This window comes from Ascidia mentula, chromosome 9 (assembly GCF_947561715.1).
Source record: "Ascidia mentula chromosome 9, kaAscMent1.1, whole genome shotgun sequence".
In the NCBI taxonomy this organism is placed as follows: Eukaryota; Metazoa; Chordata; class Ascidiacea; order Phlebobranchia; family Ascidiidae; genus Ascidia; species Ascidia mentula.
The window spans coordinates 1,110,005-1,128,964 of NC_138574.1; the positions used below are offsets into that span (position 1 = coordinate 1,110,005).

General features: G+C 38.5%; 1 protein-coding gene across 1 annotated transcript; it reads right to left on the reverse strand.

The window, feature by feature from the left end:
• Window positions 1-490: 490 nt before the first annotated feature.
• Window positions 491-16,779, reverse strand: LOC145914777 (inositol polyphosphate multikinase-like). The gene is made up of 11 exons (XM_083002617.1): window positions 16,667-16,779; window positions 16,450-16,575; window positions 15,734-15,916; window positions 15,187-15,359; window positions 14,767-14,848; window positions 14,373-14,478; window positions 12,557-12,756; window positions 5,599-5,691; window positions 4,808-4,913; window positions 2,976-3,119; window positions 491-2,459 (listed from the first exon to the last, which is right to left on the reverse strand). Exons 1-11 carry the CDS (start codon window positions 16,731-16,733, stop codon window positions 2,351-2,353), a joined length of 1,389 nt encoding a protein of 462 aa, XP_082858743.1. The 5' UTR covers window positions 16,734-16,779; the 3' UTR covers window positions 491-2,350.
• Between the last annotated feature and the right edge of the window lie 2,181 nt (window positions 16,780-18,960).

Consider the following 18,960-nt stretch of genomic DNA (forward strand, 5'->3'; position numbering starts at 1 on the left):
TGGCCTTGTAGTAAAATTGCTTGATAGTTCATTGCGCTTATTTTTTTGCAAAATTTGCGCGACTCCGTTGGCCACAACTGGTAGGAGAATTAGGCCGTTTACCGCAGTAAAAGAATCCTAAACTTATCTCCATTTTGTTGGCACAGTCATGCTCACGTCACACTGTTATCCTGTGGTTACCTCTCATGGAAATCATATTACCTGCAATCTTGCAAGCATATTTTCATGGTAATAATCACGCAGTAATATTTCATACCAGAGTTTTTAAACTGTCACGACCTCGCCTTCACACGAAAGTTTTCTTCCATACTTCGACGAAACACAAATGCAACCGAATTATAAAAAAAGGTCCTATGAAAATAATTACTAATGTCTGTAAAATAAGGGTTAAGAAAATGGACGAATTGCTCATAAATTGGCACTGAGTGGTTCCTGCTCTTTCCTCAGCATTAAGTTTCTAATTTCTACAGCTTATAAAAACCCCCACACACACAATGGTATTGGGAATAAATTTCGAAAGTTGCAAAATAAACGGGGAATTGCGAACACAATAATACGTCACAACAAAAACAATCGCGTTCGTGTAAAAATATTTGAATAAAAACCCAAACGTGAGAAAATACAGAGAGCGAATAAGAATTGGTCGAATTAAATCCACATAATGTTCGATTCAATCCAATATGATTTAAAACTACTTCGAGAAAAATTCAAGCAACTTTATTTTTTACAAAATATTTCCAGTTTTCTCAAAATATTTCTTTCAAACTTCACCGAAATGTTGACGCCAATATTTTTTTTTCCCACATATTTTTTGGCACGCATTTTAAGCCTGTCTTGTTGTCAAATGATCAGAAGGCATTGTACACACCGGAATACAGTGGAAAATGTCATTGAGTTTTCCTTTAATAAAATTATAAATTCCATTGTTGTTTGGGCCACAAAGTAGAAGCAAGAGTCCGAATTTTCGACAATCCAGCTCAAGTTAAGATGGTTAATAACTGACATTTTTATGAAAGAAATAAAAATTATGACATGTTTTAGCCGGGGATAAATGCCATGATTTCAGCACAAAATCAACAGTTTCTTGTCTAATAACCATGCAACAAGCACACTAAAAAGCAACAAAAACTACAGAGCAATGTTTTGAAGAAAGACTGTAAGCGCCGGGTTACAAAACAAAAGCTTCAACACCACAAACTCGCATAGTACTATCAAAATCGTTGGTATATAAGTGTGTCTGGGGTTACTGTGGGTTACCCAGATTCCCGTAAAAGGTAACTAGCGGTCAATTTACAACGGACTTGGAAATTTTTTAATGCGAATGAATGCATAGAGCCGAAAGAAGGTACTAGCGTGTTTTTTTGGTCAAAGTATTTTCCACATGGCATGAATGTGACGTAAGTCACGTGTTACAAATTGCAAACAACATACTATTCTCGGATAAAGGCAGATGCGACCAATTATAACTAATAGCAATTCGGTGAAATTGGGTGCTGTTAACTTCCAAGGAATCAAATGAGCGCATTATTTTCTCTACTCTGTTGCATAAAACGACCCCCGTATCTTTGCATAGTAATCTGCGACCAACACCAAGTCCGGTTGTTCGCGTTTAAGGGGCTTCCCCACAGGTTTAATGTGCACGGGGATTAAATGTTGACTGCCGCGAGTTCGTGAGGGAGGGTTTAAAAACGTGACACGTCACCGATAACGTCACAAAAAAGGCTTTGTGACGTCACTTTACAGTTTGTTTAGTACCGGACGAAAAAGTAAAATCGGGTTAAGACACGTGGAAATGAAAAATAAAAACGCTTACGTAGTTGCCATGGCGACAAAATCTTTTGATGAAGATTTGGGAGAAAAATTCGTTGGCGGGGAATACCAGAGGTTTTAAAGTGTGGGTTTAAAAGAATTTTAATTTGATAAAAATATGGTGAAAGGGTTTTGGATATTGAGATCAGGGGGTGGCTGTGTTTAAAGTTCGCTACTATGGTGTCTACGGTCTGGTAGATTTTAATATATTTGTTTTGCAAATATTTCAAATTACCCGGGTCGAATATTAAACTTTCACCAACCAACGAAAGTGAAACTAAATTTGGCCCAAAGCAACCCCCCTAGTTCGGTGGGAAGCATTGCACGGAACACGTGAAACAAAACAAATGCCGTTAAATTATCAATAAAATCACTTGCATACAACCATACGATTGGAATTCTAAAATCCGACACAAAGGCCGCAATAGCGCCGTGGAGCAGTCGTCTATACCTTACAATGGCTTCCGCTACAGGGCGCTGTCGTTATACGGCGAAACCGGCAGCTCGTGGGGTGGTTGGAGGTGACGTTGGGTGGTGGTGATCAACAGGTTTTCAGGACTTGACGTAGAGACGCTATCAGATTGCGCAACCCGTAGATGTAATTTCCATCCCTTTTCTGGTCTTCGAATACGTGAGCAAAATCAATCATCCTACGAACAATCAGATTCAATTTAACCTTCGTCATTACAAATTGAATGAACACAGCGCAAAAAGCGCGGGGAAGACTCGACCGCACATACCAATGGGGTCAAATAAAGGTCACCGCGGAGTCTGGTGCAGGCGATGCAGGTTACATAGTCAATGATATACTTTCGTTAGTCTACGGAAGTCTGTAATACACGGGATCTGTAGAAGTGGTTCGCAGCCTTTTCGCGACCAAATTTCATTGACAATTTGCTGGTTATCACTTTAAGATATTGAAGCAAATGTTCCCCACTTTGAGATTTGTTTTCATACAGATGGAGGGTTTTTGTGAGCAACTTTGCCGGCCCTTGGGAAGTAACGTTCCTCAACACGTAACTTCATGCAAACTTTAGACGGGAACATGCTCAGGTTTAACTTGGGCGCCATGCAGTCGTTATTACTTAGATTTGTTTTTATTTCTATGTAACATAAAACGCCTACAAGCCTAACGTGACGTAACCGATACAACTAGTGAACCTTACTTAACATCGACGATATCTGGTGGGAAACGATATTTGACGTAATCTCTCGCCGATTCCTGAATACGACGATTCAATGACGTAACAAACTCTCGCTGGACGCGTTCCGATGCTCTTCTGTTCTTCGATTCCGCCTCGCTCGAGTAACTGTGACGTAACAAATAGGCTATTATAATAGTTGTTAAGCAACGATGCAAAACAATCGTTTAGAACAGCAGGGGTTTACAACTCATCAAGTGCTTGGGGCCTTATTTACCGATCAAGAATTAACACGGGTCAGATGACTTTGTAAATAATGATGATATCGATATTTACGTTATGTCAGGGTATTGAAATCACACTGATAGGAACTTGTAACTTTTAAGATAGTCGCTGTCAAGTTGTGACTCTTGTCTTTATTACAAGGACATAACTAACATGACGCGAAGGCCACACACAGGGCAAAACTGCGGGCCGCTTGATATTGACTCCCCAGGTATAAAACGTGTGTTATTTTACCACAGAAACATTATATATTTGGTCATTTTAAAGCTGTAATAAATAATTTTTCATTTAAACTTATTGTTGTCATGTCACGATTTATCCAACTTGTATAGGTGGCAAATGCAATAACAAGACTAAAACATTATTCTTGCAACATTAAGGGCAGGATTCACACTGATCGACGCATAACTCAAGTACATCAGCAGCAGATATGACCGGGTATTCGCAATGTTTACAGCCAGCCAATGTAATCACTGATTTCACAGAACACGTTAGAATACGCACACAGTAATTTCCCTTCTACCATCATACATTAAACTTCCACGGGCTTTCCGGTAAGACCGTTGCTAACCTAATGACGTCATCGCGTGGTTACCGACATTGCTGTCGTGTCGTCTGTCACATGCCGTCAAATATCGCTTTTATGGCGTCATAATTGGCAGTTAGAAGGGCGTTAATGACGCATAATAAATTCCTATTGTTGTTGCTACAGCAACGGACATTTGCAAAGTTATTTTTTTGATAAAGTTTCTGGATACTAAATACAATGGTTTTCGAAATAGAATGATTTCCATTCAAACCTTCTGGCGAATAAACGGCTTCGCGGCTTTTCATGTCGAGACTGTCACGTTAACTTCGTCCAAATTATCCAGACAGGTCATAAAATGAAAACCAACAATACGGCCCAGTGATGGGGGGTTTGAAAATGTGACAACAATCTTGGATCGCAAACATCCTCGTTAAAGGTAGGGAACCAACGCCCATTTCTTTGCTTAAAGACTGATTTGAACGCCACGCTTTTAACAAGACAATGTACGTGGGTTTTTCATTCAAACCTACAAAAAGTCTGGTAATCTAGAAGTTAACATCAACACATTTGGAAACGCCCCAAACAACGTCAGTGATGACGTCATATCATGATCGATTAAAAGCTGGATGGAGTAATGAGGGGAGTCCACTTGTTTTCCGGAGTCATTAAATCATTCAATGACAGGCAACAGAATGTGGGACAAATTCAAAATAAGCCTCGGGGCATTTTCGAAGTGCCACAAATAATGATAAAAGCTTTAGGACCGATATTAAAGAAGTACTTCACATAAAACTAAGTGGAATGTTGGTGGTTAAGTTCAAGACAAAAAGTCGCAATTAACGCCGCTGTTTGATATGGTTATTGGACATAAGTGTGAACACGTGCAGATATGTCAGAGTTAAATCACATCCTGGTTTAAGAAAGACCGCCATGCTTTAAAACACGCGTTTGCAAGTTTTTTCGACAAAACCATTGAAAAAATGTTCAATTTCGCGTTGCAGCAAAAAATTTTCGACATAAAACCCTCACACTTTCTACTCACCCCGATTCGTGTCCGGTCGAGGTTGGGTTGCTCGGCGGGGATTCCCCGGAGGCATGCAGTGCGGTTGGAATTGGGGGATTCCCCGGCAACGGCTCAACAGTGGCTTCTGAAACACAAAAAAACTGGGTTTCACGAAGTCCGCAATCATATGATCGACGGTCGTGAAGAAATTATTACGCAGTTTCACGAAAATATAGTTGCACTTTTCTATGCATAATTGTTACGTGACAAGGGGCGAGCACAGCGTGTCGGAGGGAGGAGGGGGGTGGCGTGATACATAGGTGTGCTCGGGAACAACAACGCGGGCGAACACGACCCAGGTATGCGGGTTATCAGGTTACATCGTCATCAATCGTTTCGTGGCAACAGATTTACGCACAAACAGTTCATCGGGGCAACGGACAAACGTAACCTTTCGCCATATTTCGTTTGAACTTTGACACAGATTTGTATCCCCAGGGGTAATTCCCCTAGTATATTTGACAATTAAGCAAACCAAAATGTCATTTTAAATTTGTTTTTATAACTTTGCATTAACCAAAAATATAATTAGTGAAATAATTTCCATTAATGGACCAGGACTGCACGAAATACACAGACCTCCACTGCATTGCGTAACTGGTGTTGAAACATATCGTTTATTAATATCAGGCAAGTCCTTTCAGACACGAAAAATACCCACATTAAAAAATATATAACAGCAGGGTTAATTAAAAAGCCAATTGCTAAGCTTAGTTTAAAATGCATTGCAGTGGCAACGGACACCAAGTGGTGAACACAGTTCTCTTTACCTCTCCCAATGGTCTCACTGGGAACATTAACAGCTGGTGGTGTTTCGTCACTTCCGTTTGAAGATCGAACTTCTTCCGTCTGTCCTTCGCTTTCTGAAATAAAAAATTGTCGGGTCAAATTTTATCATAAAACGTTTCGTTTACTGGCGAAAACACATTAGTAAATCCAGTGTGACACTGAAGTAAAGAAGTTGCAAGAATACGTTTCAATATAAGCAATTAAGTCAATAACATGTTTAAGTGAGTTGCATTTAGTACCTCTGTTTCCACCAATATTTTTCAATGGACACAAAAATTTCAGTAAGTTTTGGGAAAAAAGGTTGTTAAATAAACTATTTTTCTCCTAACAAGGGCGTCTTCCGCATTACTACTAATGCGAGATGTGTGCAGTAGTTAGCTGGGACGGATAATCGCAACCGCTCCTCACAAATCAACCAAAACACAGGGAAATCGTGTCTCTTACGCAGGTGCAAGATTGTTTACATTACACGTGACGTACAACAACGACCATTTGTTTGCATACAATAGCCATTGTTTGGCGTGCTTTGATTGTGGCAGAACAATGATTAGTTTTGAGAACAGGAAATCAAATTTCTTGCAAGCCAACTCTTTTCATTTTTTACCCACATCAACATCAGTGATACCGAAACACTTTTGATATTATTTTTTCCTTGAAAATATCTTAGGTCCCACCAACATCATACATTACAACGCTTAATCGTGCTTTTGCACAACAAAGCAGGATCGCCTCACTGCGCAGCCCTTTATATTTTGCGATCTCAGCTCGCTTAAAAGTGGCTGATCCAGCTTGGCTGCAATGCCTGGGCTGCGATGTCAGTGAACCATGCATTACTACTGGGATTTTGTAATCCCAGTCTATTGAAAAACGCCAAAAGATAGTTTATTGTAGTTGAAATCTTGGCACCCGAGTGATATTTGCCACGCCCCACCAGTGTAACACACCCCAATTTGAGAACATTTAGTGTGTGGCACTGTTTATACGCACGTTTTTATCCATTTCTTTACAATGTATGAGATTAGTTCATAAACTGCAGTGTAAACACATTATACTCGCATTGACAAAGGTCCTGCCTATCTCGCCCAACACCTGCAGCCGATATTTCGCAAGAAAAAAAATGCTTATTATTTCTGTGTACGGGACGAATCACATCGGTTGGTGAAAAACCCACGGCCGTACCATGACTGATGACGTCACTACCACAGCCACTCGTGAAGTGGGAACTTCCCTGCAAGCTTGGCAAATTTGGGAAATCTTACGCAAGATTTCGGTCTCAAGTTTGTCGCGTGAATATAACGTGATGTATGTTGCAATAAAGCGAGGAAGCTTGGCTTGGCAAACATATGGAAAGTAGGGAGGGTTTATCGTATGTCGTGACATGGAAAAAATGGCGAAAAAGCAGTTATTTAAGTTTAATTTTCCCAGCTGCACAGCCTACTATTGTTCCCATACACCATGTTACATGCCACATACAAGCAATATGTATATATACAGCTAATTATAGAGGAAAGCCTACACAGCATTACTATTATAAACGTTGTGTTTTTCCGTTATGTCGCTGCGTACCGGAGATAGCCATTGTCAACACGCAATACTTCCGGTGATTTCAAAGATGAGCACAACACATGCAATGATACGCGGTGTCTTGCAACATTCCGTCTGAATCATTGTGCATTTAAAGCGAACAAATACGTTTCATTGCTGGAGTGTCGTTTTATTTTCCCTTGATACGAATATTCTGAATGGAAAAGGAAGACCGTTTGTATAAAAAAACAAAGAGGTTTTATTATATATTACCCAAGACTCGTATAACGGGTGTCAACTTTATCTAAAACCACGTTACATTGAAAGACGGTTGCTGTGGCAACAATATTTAAACAGAAGTAGAATCCTATTGTCAACTTTTGTCCAAGTTCAGTTAAATTCTTGATTCCAACACGCAAAACCACACAGTAGCGCGACTCAACAAACACAAGGAACCGGTCTTTGTTGCAAAACAATCAACACAAAAGAAACGGTTTCTATGTAAAGTGGGTGTGCACCTCTTGTATGAGACAACTGAACAACCAACACGTTTCACCATCTACAGGTCAACGATTTAATTTTTTTGACACGAATTAAATTTGGGTCATGACTTGACTTAAAGGTTTTTTTTGTAAACGAGAACAAAACAAATTACAAACAAATTCTCTGAAAAAATAAACAAAGACCCTCTAAAAAGATATTTAGAATACACTTCTAGGAAATACAATATTTCGTAAATTGACTTGTTTTTATGTAAGCATCGGGCCAATATTATGAATTCTGTGAGCTGCAGACAGATGGTCACAGTTTCGCTTGTCACCACAAAGTGGAAGTCATTGCCCGGCCGTTACGATTATTCATGGCCACACCAAGCAAGCTGCACTGATGAGACCTTACAGGGTAAAACAGTGGACACCTGTCTGCAGTTCCCACAATTCAAATATTTGAAAAAGTTTCGCTGACCAATTGCTCCACCAAATATAAACTTAAAAATGGTCATTTTGGCGAGATATGCGCGTTAGACTTATTGGTTAGTTTGGTTGGATAAGACCAGCACTAAAAAGACCATCACCTTAAACCAGAGATTCCATACTTGGTAACCCTTGAGTTCCATAAAAATATATGAAGGGTTCAATAAGCTTTCTATGACTGCAGGCAAAACTGATGATAAGTATTTGGGCAAAATTCAGATTACAACAAAGCAGTAAAGGAAATGAAACTACTGAATATGACCACTAAACTATTGGGAAACAAGCATGAAAACAAATCAAGAAGGAAATCTATGAAAAACTGAAAAAATTAACTTAAAAACTGTATGAAGTTATTTAAAAATTCTGACATTGTAAGGTTTTATATTCCCTAAATAATTTTGCAAGAATCCCGGGACAAAAAAAGTTTAGGAAACACTGCCCCACCCACATTTCAACACCGAGAATTTCATATTAACTGAGTAAACAATCCGGATGACGCAAGTGAGTCTGCGGTGAAAGTATGTGACCCGCCCAACTATGTTGCATTCACTCAACGCGTTACACACACATATGACACACCACGCAAATTTCCTGTGGAGAAACAGCTGCTATGTCGACGAGATTGCCACATTTTTCTACAACAAATTGAAATAATATCGAAAACACATCAATTCCACGTCATCACACGACAAAACCACTGACTGAAGTCATATCACAACTTCCATTAGATTGAGATCGGGATAGATTGCATCCGACCAATTGGAAATCGACACGTGTTTCGACAAATACTGTGACATTATGATTTTTGTTGAGATTTCCAACGAAAAGAAACGACTAAATATAACACGGTAAGATTAAAAAGTTTTTTTGTGTTCTAAGCTTTACAAGGTAATTTCGAAGAAAACTATTTGTGTAATTAAAGAATTTGTGATGCAGAAAATTCCACATCCTAACACACATATACGGTTCACCGTACATGTTTCACCCAAACATGTCCTTTATCTGCATGTTATAAATGAGGAATTGCTTCCTCTGTGAGCTTAACAACAAAATTTAGGAGCCATATATAGATGGGTTGTAACGCATAGTTGAACTCTTGCATACAATATCTCAACAGTTGAACATGCGGAAAGTGCGGTCTTTTAACAAAGGGTCACGTGGCAAGTGATGAGAAAGTAGCTTACAGGTAAACATGCAACAGGTGCGAAGGAAAACATGCATTGTAATCACAATGACCTTGACGCTGTTTATCACATGTTGGTACAGAGTCATGGCCGCCCTTTCACTTGCAGAAAGTCCCTGAAAACTCGCACCACCCCCTGCTAACCGCATATACAGCCCCAAGGTACTTCTAAAACCCCCACAAGGAGAATGTTGCACACAGGAAAACCCCTTGAATGGTAATGTTTGCGACTGTGCGCAGTGAAATGAGTTGCAGAATCGTGTAGTGGTTTGATTGATTCGAGATTGTACGCAAGAATTTATTTGCACTCTACTTTTTACGCTTGGTTCTTGGCGATGGAATTTACAAAATGTGCTTAGAAAAGGCAGAAGTGCGTATTGCTTTCTATGTCTGCCAACCTAATGCTTAGAAAAGGGAAATAAATTCGTTACTCATTGCTTTTTATGAGTTTGTTCATTCCAACACACTACAAGGCTTGTGTTCTCCACAGTAAACACCCTCAATGTTTTGGAGATACAAACGCGTAAGACACACAAAAGCTTAACCTAGATCGATGCTAATTCGGTTACGACATGACAACCCCACCTTAAAACCATGTAAGGGAGGTTTAAGAAGGTCACACGCCGAACTTACTACTCAACGTACGATGAGCGGTAAGTGATCGGCGACCCTATATTTAGAGTCACGTTAAGTTAATCCGGGTTACGGTATCGCATCTTTTAACACCTGCCACGGGTAGGTATCGTTTTAACGCGGAATCGTTACACACCGGAATGGGTTTCGGGGGCGACATACGTGTCAGTATCTGGTAAATATTTGTGGTCTGCAACATGATTCCCGTGCTGTTATAATCGATGCGGTCACTCGACGTAACGGACGACGCGAAAGAGTTAGGATAAAATCTCTGCGAGTGATTGTGGCGGTGTAACGAACCTAACATGTTTCCCGATACCCCATCAACTGTCTGAGGAGATTACATCTCAGTTGGAGATGGCAAGTCCATTTAGGGAATCACGACGTGTTAGATCGGAACGATGTTTTATCAGATATCAAATGCGAGGTAGGAAGACACAAAACGATATTGGAATTGAGCTGTGGGAAGATATCGTGTCTTTGTTTCGACTTCGGGGTAAATGTGGGTGAAATGGGGTTAATGTGGGTGAAATTGGTCAAATGATTGTGACTAACATTCCTGTACCACAACATACACACGCAACAACGTTCTGGTTTCACTGTCAAGACAAGATTAAGACTAGCCAGAGAGACGGCTGAACAACACCACATCGAACGACTCTGTAAACCACGGCCGTACTCGAGACTGGGGCTTGAGCCACGACACGCACCAAAATGCCACGGTCTGAAAGTGACCAACAGAGATCATCTCTTTGTGCGTTTACCTTTCGTGTTTTTACCGTGATTACCGCATTTTATTTAGCAACTGATAAAGCGAAATTAAGCTCGCGAAAGATCGTGCGAATGCAGTTTTTAAACATTCAGTCTGTCCATAATAGAGCGCCAGCAATTACAAAACAACGTGTTCAACATGGGACCTAATGTTTGGAATGTAACACAACGCCGACTTATTTGTTTACAAGCACCATAGCAGCGAGCCGTGACATGGCAGGATTGCCGCCATATTACAGGTGTGAAGGTAAAAGCATTGCCAATAAGAAATGGGAAGCAATGGAACCGAACCAGTTAGGAATTTTTCGTTCTTCGTTCCCAGAGTGATTAAAACGACAAAAATAGTAACAAACCTTTGGCCAACTTTTGACATTATCAATGTACGGTCATGAAATCTGTTGGCGGAATAAGGTTTTTTCTAATGAAGACAACCCTATGTCTATGGATTAACAAAGAATCGCTTTGAGCACCGGCACTCAATTACTCAAACGCTCTCTACAAACTGTACTAACATTCCAACAACTTGTCATGTAACCAGATCGACACGCAAGCCAGCTACCGTATTGCCCACAAACCGAAACCTTTGAAATGTCTGTGTGTGCATCTGGGTGGGCAGGTGCTTGGTAGGTGATGCGAGTTTACAAAGCATCCAACAGCTTGAAATGTCATGCAACATTTATGAAGAGTATTTGACCGCAAAACGCGTATATATTAAATACGTAGGTAAGTGGAATACGGTTGAATAACGGTGGAGCGTTTATCATAATATTTAGCTCCTTTTAAGCACATAGCTACACCGAAATTACAAAGTAGATACAAACAGGTGAAACTGCAATGCGGTAAAAGTCGTTCAAAAATGACTTGTCAGAAAATAAAGTTAATTAACCACAACCTGGTTCAAAAATCTGAACAATTTTGGGAACTGAAGCACACACGAATCCAAATATGCCGGTTTGAAAGTTCTTTCCTTCTTCGAAACACGACAAAGCAAAACCATATTTCGCGTTAACAGCTTGCTACATAATTACAAGTACAAATTACAATCCGGTGTGGCGGAAAACAAAGCGACATTGCGTCGTTTTGACAAAAACATTGGTCACAATCAATGTCAACTCCATTGCAACATAAACTTTTTTACCGACTCACAGTTAATGACGTCATCGCTAACAAGAATGCGCTTTTGCCCAAATTAAGCGTTTCCAATTATAATTAAGGTTAACGTCATTTCAGTGCTAGGAGTTGTAACCTTCTGTGACTAAAGCAATGTTGAACCCCACAGAACTGTAGATTCAAGGTGGAGAGTCGTCACATTGGTGAGATATATCATCATACCACATAAAATCCTTTGCTACCGAATAAACAAAGTCAACTTCTCATGGGCAATATTGGAGGAAGTGAGTTAAGTATATTGAGCATTGCGCTACATTTAATGGGTGGGGTTCGTAAGCCTACAGTGGAGGTGTTTGACTGATATCAGCTCACTGACAAAAACATAAGTTAAATCAGCAAATTCACTGCACTGTCACCACTATTTGTTCTTACTTAGTTGAGTCTGGATAGCCAAGCTGTTTTCACAAAAAATGAACAAAAAACATGTCTGCAGGCTTTGTAGCAGCCAGAGGGGGCAGAGGGGCCCATTGCCCCTTTCAAATATCTATTATCGGCTCCATGGGGGTTTTACACCAAAAACCTTTACTCACTTTTAAATCCACAAAAAATTGGGACCTGACTACAATTAAATATTGGCTATTCAACTGTCTGCAGACACAGTTGACCACAACATAAAAAAAATCCACCATTAAGGTATCTAACACCATCAAAACTGAAAATATACCAAAAATTAATCCACCAGCTTACCAGTGGTTGTTTTGGTTTTCGTTTCATCTTCAGTAGATTTGTTGAGAAATCGTCGAACGGTTGCCAAGTAACTATCAGTGTGCATTGTGGGTAACTGGAGTTGTCTGTACTTGTGGATGAACTCCTCGTCAGAGTCGGACGAACCATCGACAAATTCTCCCTCGTAGATGAGGAGGAGAGACGAGGAGTAGAATTGATATCTGGAGAAAAATATTGAAAAATTGGAATTATCTATTATAATCCATGGTTAACACATCCCTTGCTCTCATGTACAGAAGGAAGACTAACATTAGCTGTTTAATACAAGTTATTCAAAGAAAAATACATACTATAAGATGGATGGTAAAATTTTGCCTACAATTGAGAAAAAATGATAATCTGTAAATGTACTTAATTTTTTTAGTAAAAATTTATTTATTGGTAAATGAATTTAAATAAAAAATTTATAGATTAATAACACCAAAAAGTCATGACGAAAAATACAAATTATATTCCATTTTCTGTCAAAGTGTGTTTTGGTGGCAGAATAAATTAATATTTCTCATGAAAGCGTGCCCAGGAGCATAAACGCAAGTGTCAAGTATTGCTTTTTTTTCGAAATGCTTGATAGTATTAGAGACAAATCACAATAACAGCAAAAGTATTGTGAAACATAACTAAGGGACAATATAAAATCCATTGTTACAAGAGCAGGGTAAAAAATTCACATCAACTGTAGAATTCAAGGTGTTTAGAGTGTGTATTTTGTAATGTAACACCATAATATTTATTTACAAACAAGCATTTAGGTATTGAGCTTTGATTGCAGCCAACAAGGATGTGCTATACATTGCAAAAATCTTTTCAGAAAACATTGGGACATGCAGATAATGAAGTCTGTCCAAAACCAACGTTAATGCACACATGTGCTTTTTTTATAAACCCACTGTAATCCTATCAAATTACTGTGACTGTTCGTCTTAATATAATTAAATTAAAACTTTTCAATGGAAAACATTCATAATTATTTATAAAACTGTACAGGCACAAATTCAAACAGTTATGTTATAAAAACAATTATTTTTTAAAATAAAGTTAAAAGTAAAAGCTTAATGGTTATTAACAAGTATGCCATTATAGCACATTTCAACCTAATGCAGTTTTAATATCACTGCTATAACAATTAAAGCACGACCTGTAAATTGTTTTTAAAGCAGAAAATCATTATTAATTCTGGAGGTAGAACTAATTGCATCAGGGGAAATGCAATCAATTTCATATATTGCAAAGCTGTCACATGAAAACCTCATACAGTTTACACTAGGGAAATTCGTCCACCAAATGTTCAACAAATAGATCTGACATGATGCCATGGATTCAGATCTGACTCCTCACATTCCTAATGGTTTGATTTAAGTGGTGTACAGGAATGGATATGTGAATACTATTCACTAAATACAATTAGAAATACCATTTTCATGTACAATTCTTTGGTTGTAATTACATGCTATTGCCTATAGGACCAGAACATTATACACAGTTCAACAGACAAAGCATATTTTAAAAGTTATTAAATTGTATTTAAAATGCTATGGGCCTTAATTCATATTCCTAAACAGAAACCAGCTTTATTCCAAACGAAAGGCTCTGTGGCCTTCATGGTTTACTATAACAACAGAAACCAGCCATAAAATCAAGCACCATTTTATTACAGCCAACACAAACAAAATCCTTGGTCCCAAAACGGTTTTACGATTCCCAGCAAATTAACTCTAGCATGCAGTGGAATTTCTGTCACATTAATAAGTGTGTAAGGGTTCATATATATATAAGTTACCTTTCTTGTGATTCGAACCAACTGAGTATCATTTCAAGGCGTTGCACAAAAGCTTTCACGATGTACTTCTTCCATGCATCGTTGCCCGAGAAAAAGAGATTGAAGCCTGAATTAAATTATGCACCATTCAAAAATCACTCCTTCGTGTCAGAAATAAAAAGTATCTGGTTGATCGTAAAAATTTTAGTGATAGATTTTCACACCAGGATAAAGTGATAGAATTTTAGAGGGAAACAATCACATGTAACCTGATGCTTTTATGGTCATGGTAAACTTATCCCAGTACAAACATGTCTATTGAGCAAAACAGTAATAACAACATTGAAATTAGATAAAGCTTCAATATGTACAACTGCGTCGCAACCATATGGCATGTGTAAATAAAGTATTTTACCTTCATAAATTCTTCCCTTAGTGAGGGACCTGCCATACTTCTTGTCATAAAATACGGCTTCATTTGGAGATGGTCCAGATATCTAAAAGGAAAAAAGGTGACTATATTTGACAGGAAACAAAATATGCCATAATATCTGTTTACTAACGCAGCTATAAATAAATCTACCAAAATTAAACAACTAAAAAATCTCATTATAACAAGAATAAACAAATATGTGAATTTAGGTAACATAATTTTAGGTCCCACAATTTGACAAAAACATATTTAATTTCACAACAGTGGAAGGTTGAAGATTTACAAAAATATCATCATATCCACACATCGACCACATTCGGGTTGCATCACATTTGGAACCACACCCGATGGCAAACATCAGGGGAACTAAAATGTCACCAATGTGAAGACACACAGACATACCCTCATGCCAAGCAGTTGGAAACCCAGTTCTTGGAGCGGAGGGTATTTTGCGGTTTCCATCGCCTGTTTCTCCTCATTGGCATCTGGGTCGTATGAAACTCTGCCAATCTTTATGTCCAGTATTGAAGGATTACGAAACTTGCGACAAGCGTCTTCCAGCTTCAGATAGGAATCTGTTAAAAATAAATTTTTAGTTACTTGAGGCTGAACATCACTATTTTTACATTTTTTTTTTGAAACACACAAGGTTAAGACAATGTTTTTTAGACTCCGAACACAAAGTCACACACTTTTCAGCAATTTTTTTTGTCAAAATGCTGATACACAAAGAAATAAATTTTACAATTTTATGATAAAATTTTTACAATTATCATTATATTTCAAAATCTTTTCAAAATATGCAGTTAAATAAAATTATTAAAAATAAAACAAATAAAAAAAAAGTTTCCATAACCAAGCAAAAGAGCCAAAAAAATAATTAATTAAGTTCTCATAACCTTTGTCACAAATTTAAAACAAAAAAAAAAACTGTCAATAAATTTCATACCAGCATAAGGAGATGAGGTGTTCCACATGCCCAAGAACTTAGGTAGGAATGGTTGCAGTGTCAGTAAAACAGGATCATCACACTTTTGGTCGAATATTTTCTGGTAGAACGCAACCTCTCGATTACCGCGTGGGGCTGGCTGCACTGGTTTCAATATCGATCCATCCATATGCTGCAGCATGCCTGGTTTAGAAAGAATGTAATGATTCATAAGTTTTAAATATACATGTTCATCATAAAGGCTAAATTTTGTTTTGAAACTAATTTTGCTATTGAAAAGGTTAGTGTAAACATATGAATCATTTGGCCACTAAGTAAGTAGACATATCCACAAAGTAGGACAGAAAACGTCATAAGTTGCATCACTTATGACATAGAGTTGAATTTCTGAAGGAACCAACTTTGTATGACCGGCATGTGAGTCTTCCTATATGCAGAGCAACTTGAGAAGGCAGTTTCCTGTTTTTGAACACACCCATACGTGCAGCTAGTGCAGCCTAATGAACATGCTATCAACTCTAAACCATAATTGGCCACATATTCAAAATAACCACACTCTAAGCAGTGAAAAACTAGGCTTTGCATCAAACAGTACACCACACAATAACCATCTTTTACCCAAACAACACAAATCACAAACTCATACTGCAGTATTACAAATAGTGAAATGTAAATTTTGAAATGTTAACAACAGTAGCAACCTTAGTACCACCTACCAATGCCTAGCCTTCCTTGTCCAAATCTGTGCCCAGCCACTTGGTGTGATAAAGGCCGACATCCTCGTGGCAATGTTGGAATAGTTGCATGACAATTCGGATCCGTTACATCGAATTTTGCTAAAACTAAAAATACAAAGTTGTACAACATTCATAAACACCAGTACACTTTTTTCGTGAACAATTACACAAAATTAGTCAAAGAAAAGTGATTCACCAGACTCAGGAATATTCTTTTTCACATTCTTTTCTTCCACTCTAGATGATAATGGAGATTTAGACATCACACAAACAATACGACACAAGACAGTTCAGATTTTTGTACACGCTGCAAACAATAAAATAACATTATATATGCTACACATCGTAACAGATCGTCATCATGTTTAACACAAGTAACATCAACATTGCCACAAATCAAATCTATTTTAGAAACCTAGATTCTAAAATAGCATTTTTGAAAATAGTCAGGCTATTTATACACCAAAACCTGATCATCGGATAATCTGTTTACCGGTAGACATAAACACATTTTGGATGATTACACCAAGATGGCTGTGATTGTAGCAATCATGTCATCGTGAATCGTAAACTCCCAACTCTTATCTGCAATCTGATTATCTTCGTGCCAACATTAACTCTTCAACCTGATGCAAAAATTTTATCGCCATTTAAGCTTAAACAGGTGTAGGAAATCAACCCTGGCATGTTTAACGATGGAATTTGAGGATAAGCTTTAATTACTAACTATGTGGCACCTCAGATTCTGACGAACATTATCTCTGCAACCCATTACTATGAACTGTATAATGTCAATGGAGATATGCTTCATTAACCTCAGCTACCATGTCCACTAATCATTCAAGTGTTAGCTTTTAGAGGTTTGATAAATAGCATATATATACATATATTTACATGTATACAGAGCATCTTAGTTTTTGTGCACAGTATGTCAATAGCATCAAAACTGCAATAATCTGTCGTTAGCTCAAGATGCAACCACTAAACCACACGAGTTTGCAGCCAACTTTATAGTCGACAAAAAAAAGCAATAAAAAAAGTTCTAGCACGTAACACATAATGACACAAACCCTGCTGGCCTGTGCCTTTGGCGAAACATAAAGCCTACCTTGTCTTGTCATGCTAGCATAAACGTGTTTACAATGTTAAGCTGTGGTTTATCGTAATTTACGATTAAGGCGAACTGCTGACACATCGCCGAAGCTTGTCAGATGCGCTGAACATGTGCTCAGTTAACTGTCGTAACTGGAGCCACCCCTCCCAAGCACAAGGACAGGCGGCATCAACACTTCTCTCTCTGTGAGCCACTTATTGATGCGAATCTGTGCAAATGAAAACTTCGCCCGTTCGCTTTATTGACCGAATACGTCATGTTTTCGTGTTCACTCGAGTAGAACGCGGATTCAACCAATCGGAGCTGGGCTGTGTACATGTTTGCCACAACTTTGCCGGCATGTGATTTCCTTCTCCGCGCCCCTTTCATCGCTTCACTGCGCCGTAGGTTTTTCGTGACTCTTATCACGGCTCCAAGGCAAGTCTCTGCGATTGCTTGTGTCTAACATTACTTTAAAATGTTTTAAGTTAGCCAACTGGTACTGTTAAGTTGCTAAAAGGCTTAGAAAATTCCGTTTTTGACGCGATTCCACAACAACAAAACTACACTATTGAAATTACTGCTGTACTTTGAAAGCTGTTCCGACACACGTGGCATAGTTTATGGTGATAGGAACACTGACCCGTTGTTGTATCGTGGTATATATTTGACCTCTTAGACCAACACCAGAAAATGAAACTAATTTCGAAAAGGAGAGAGATAATTTTGTTTCCAGACTAGATAAGATCAACCAAATATAACCTTTGCAAATATGTTTTCGCTCAATACATGGTCAACGTCCAGCATTTTCACGAAAACAGCAGCAGTGTGGAAATAACGACGAACTAAAGTGATATTTCGTATTTTACGACTCCTGTATGTCGGCTGGTTACGTCATACCATCTTGGTCATTACGGCATCGGATCAGGTGTAGAATAAAATTAAATTCTAACGGAAATGCTTTCACGGCATGTTTGACATAAATAATTCACCACTACAGTGTCCTCCAACCTTTCACACACAAGTACGTTTGGTTGCGCTCGTTCGCCACCTAGCGACAACAAGTTAGGCATAGCGGTCGTTTTGCAAATAGCGATGAGCAAAAACATTGGAATTATCAATAAGCTCCCTAAAAATATTTTTTTAAGTGCTAAGCTTACTAAGTTTGTAATCTGATCATTATAATAACGTTGTCGCCCACACTGACGGTAGGCAAACAAGTAGTAAAAGTTTGTGACTTGTAAATCATCAACCAAGCGGAAACGTGTTCAGCGGCTGTTTAATGCGCCCAATATATGTTTGACCCTGAAACCACTAAACAAATATTTACGCGGAGGCGTGGCGTGGAAAAAAACCGCTTGATCGCCAGTGAATAGATGCGTTTCACTGCAGCTTGC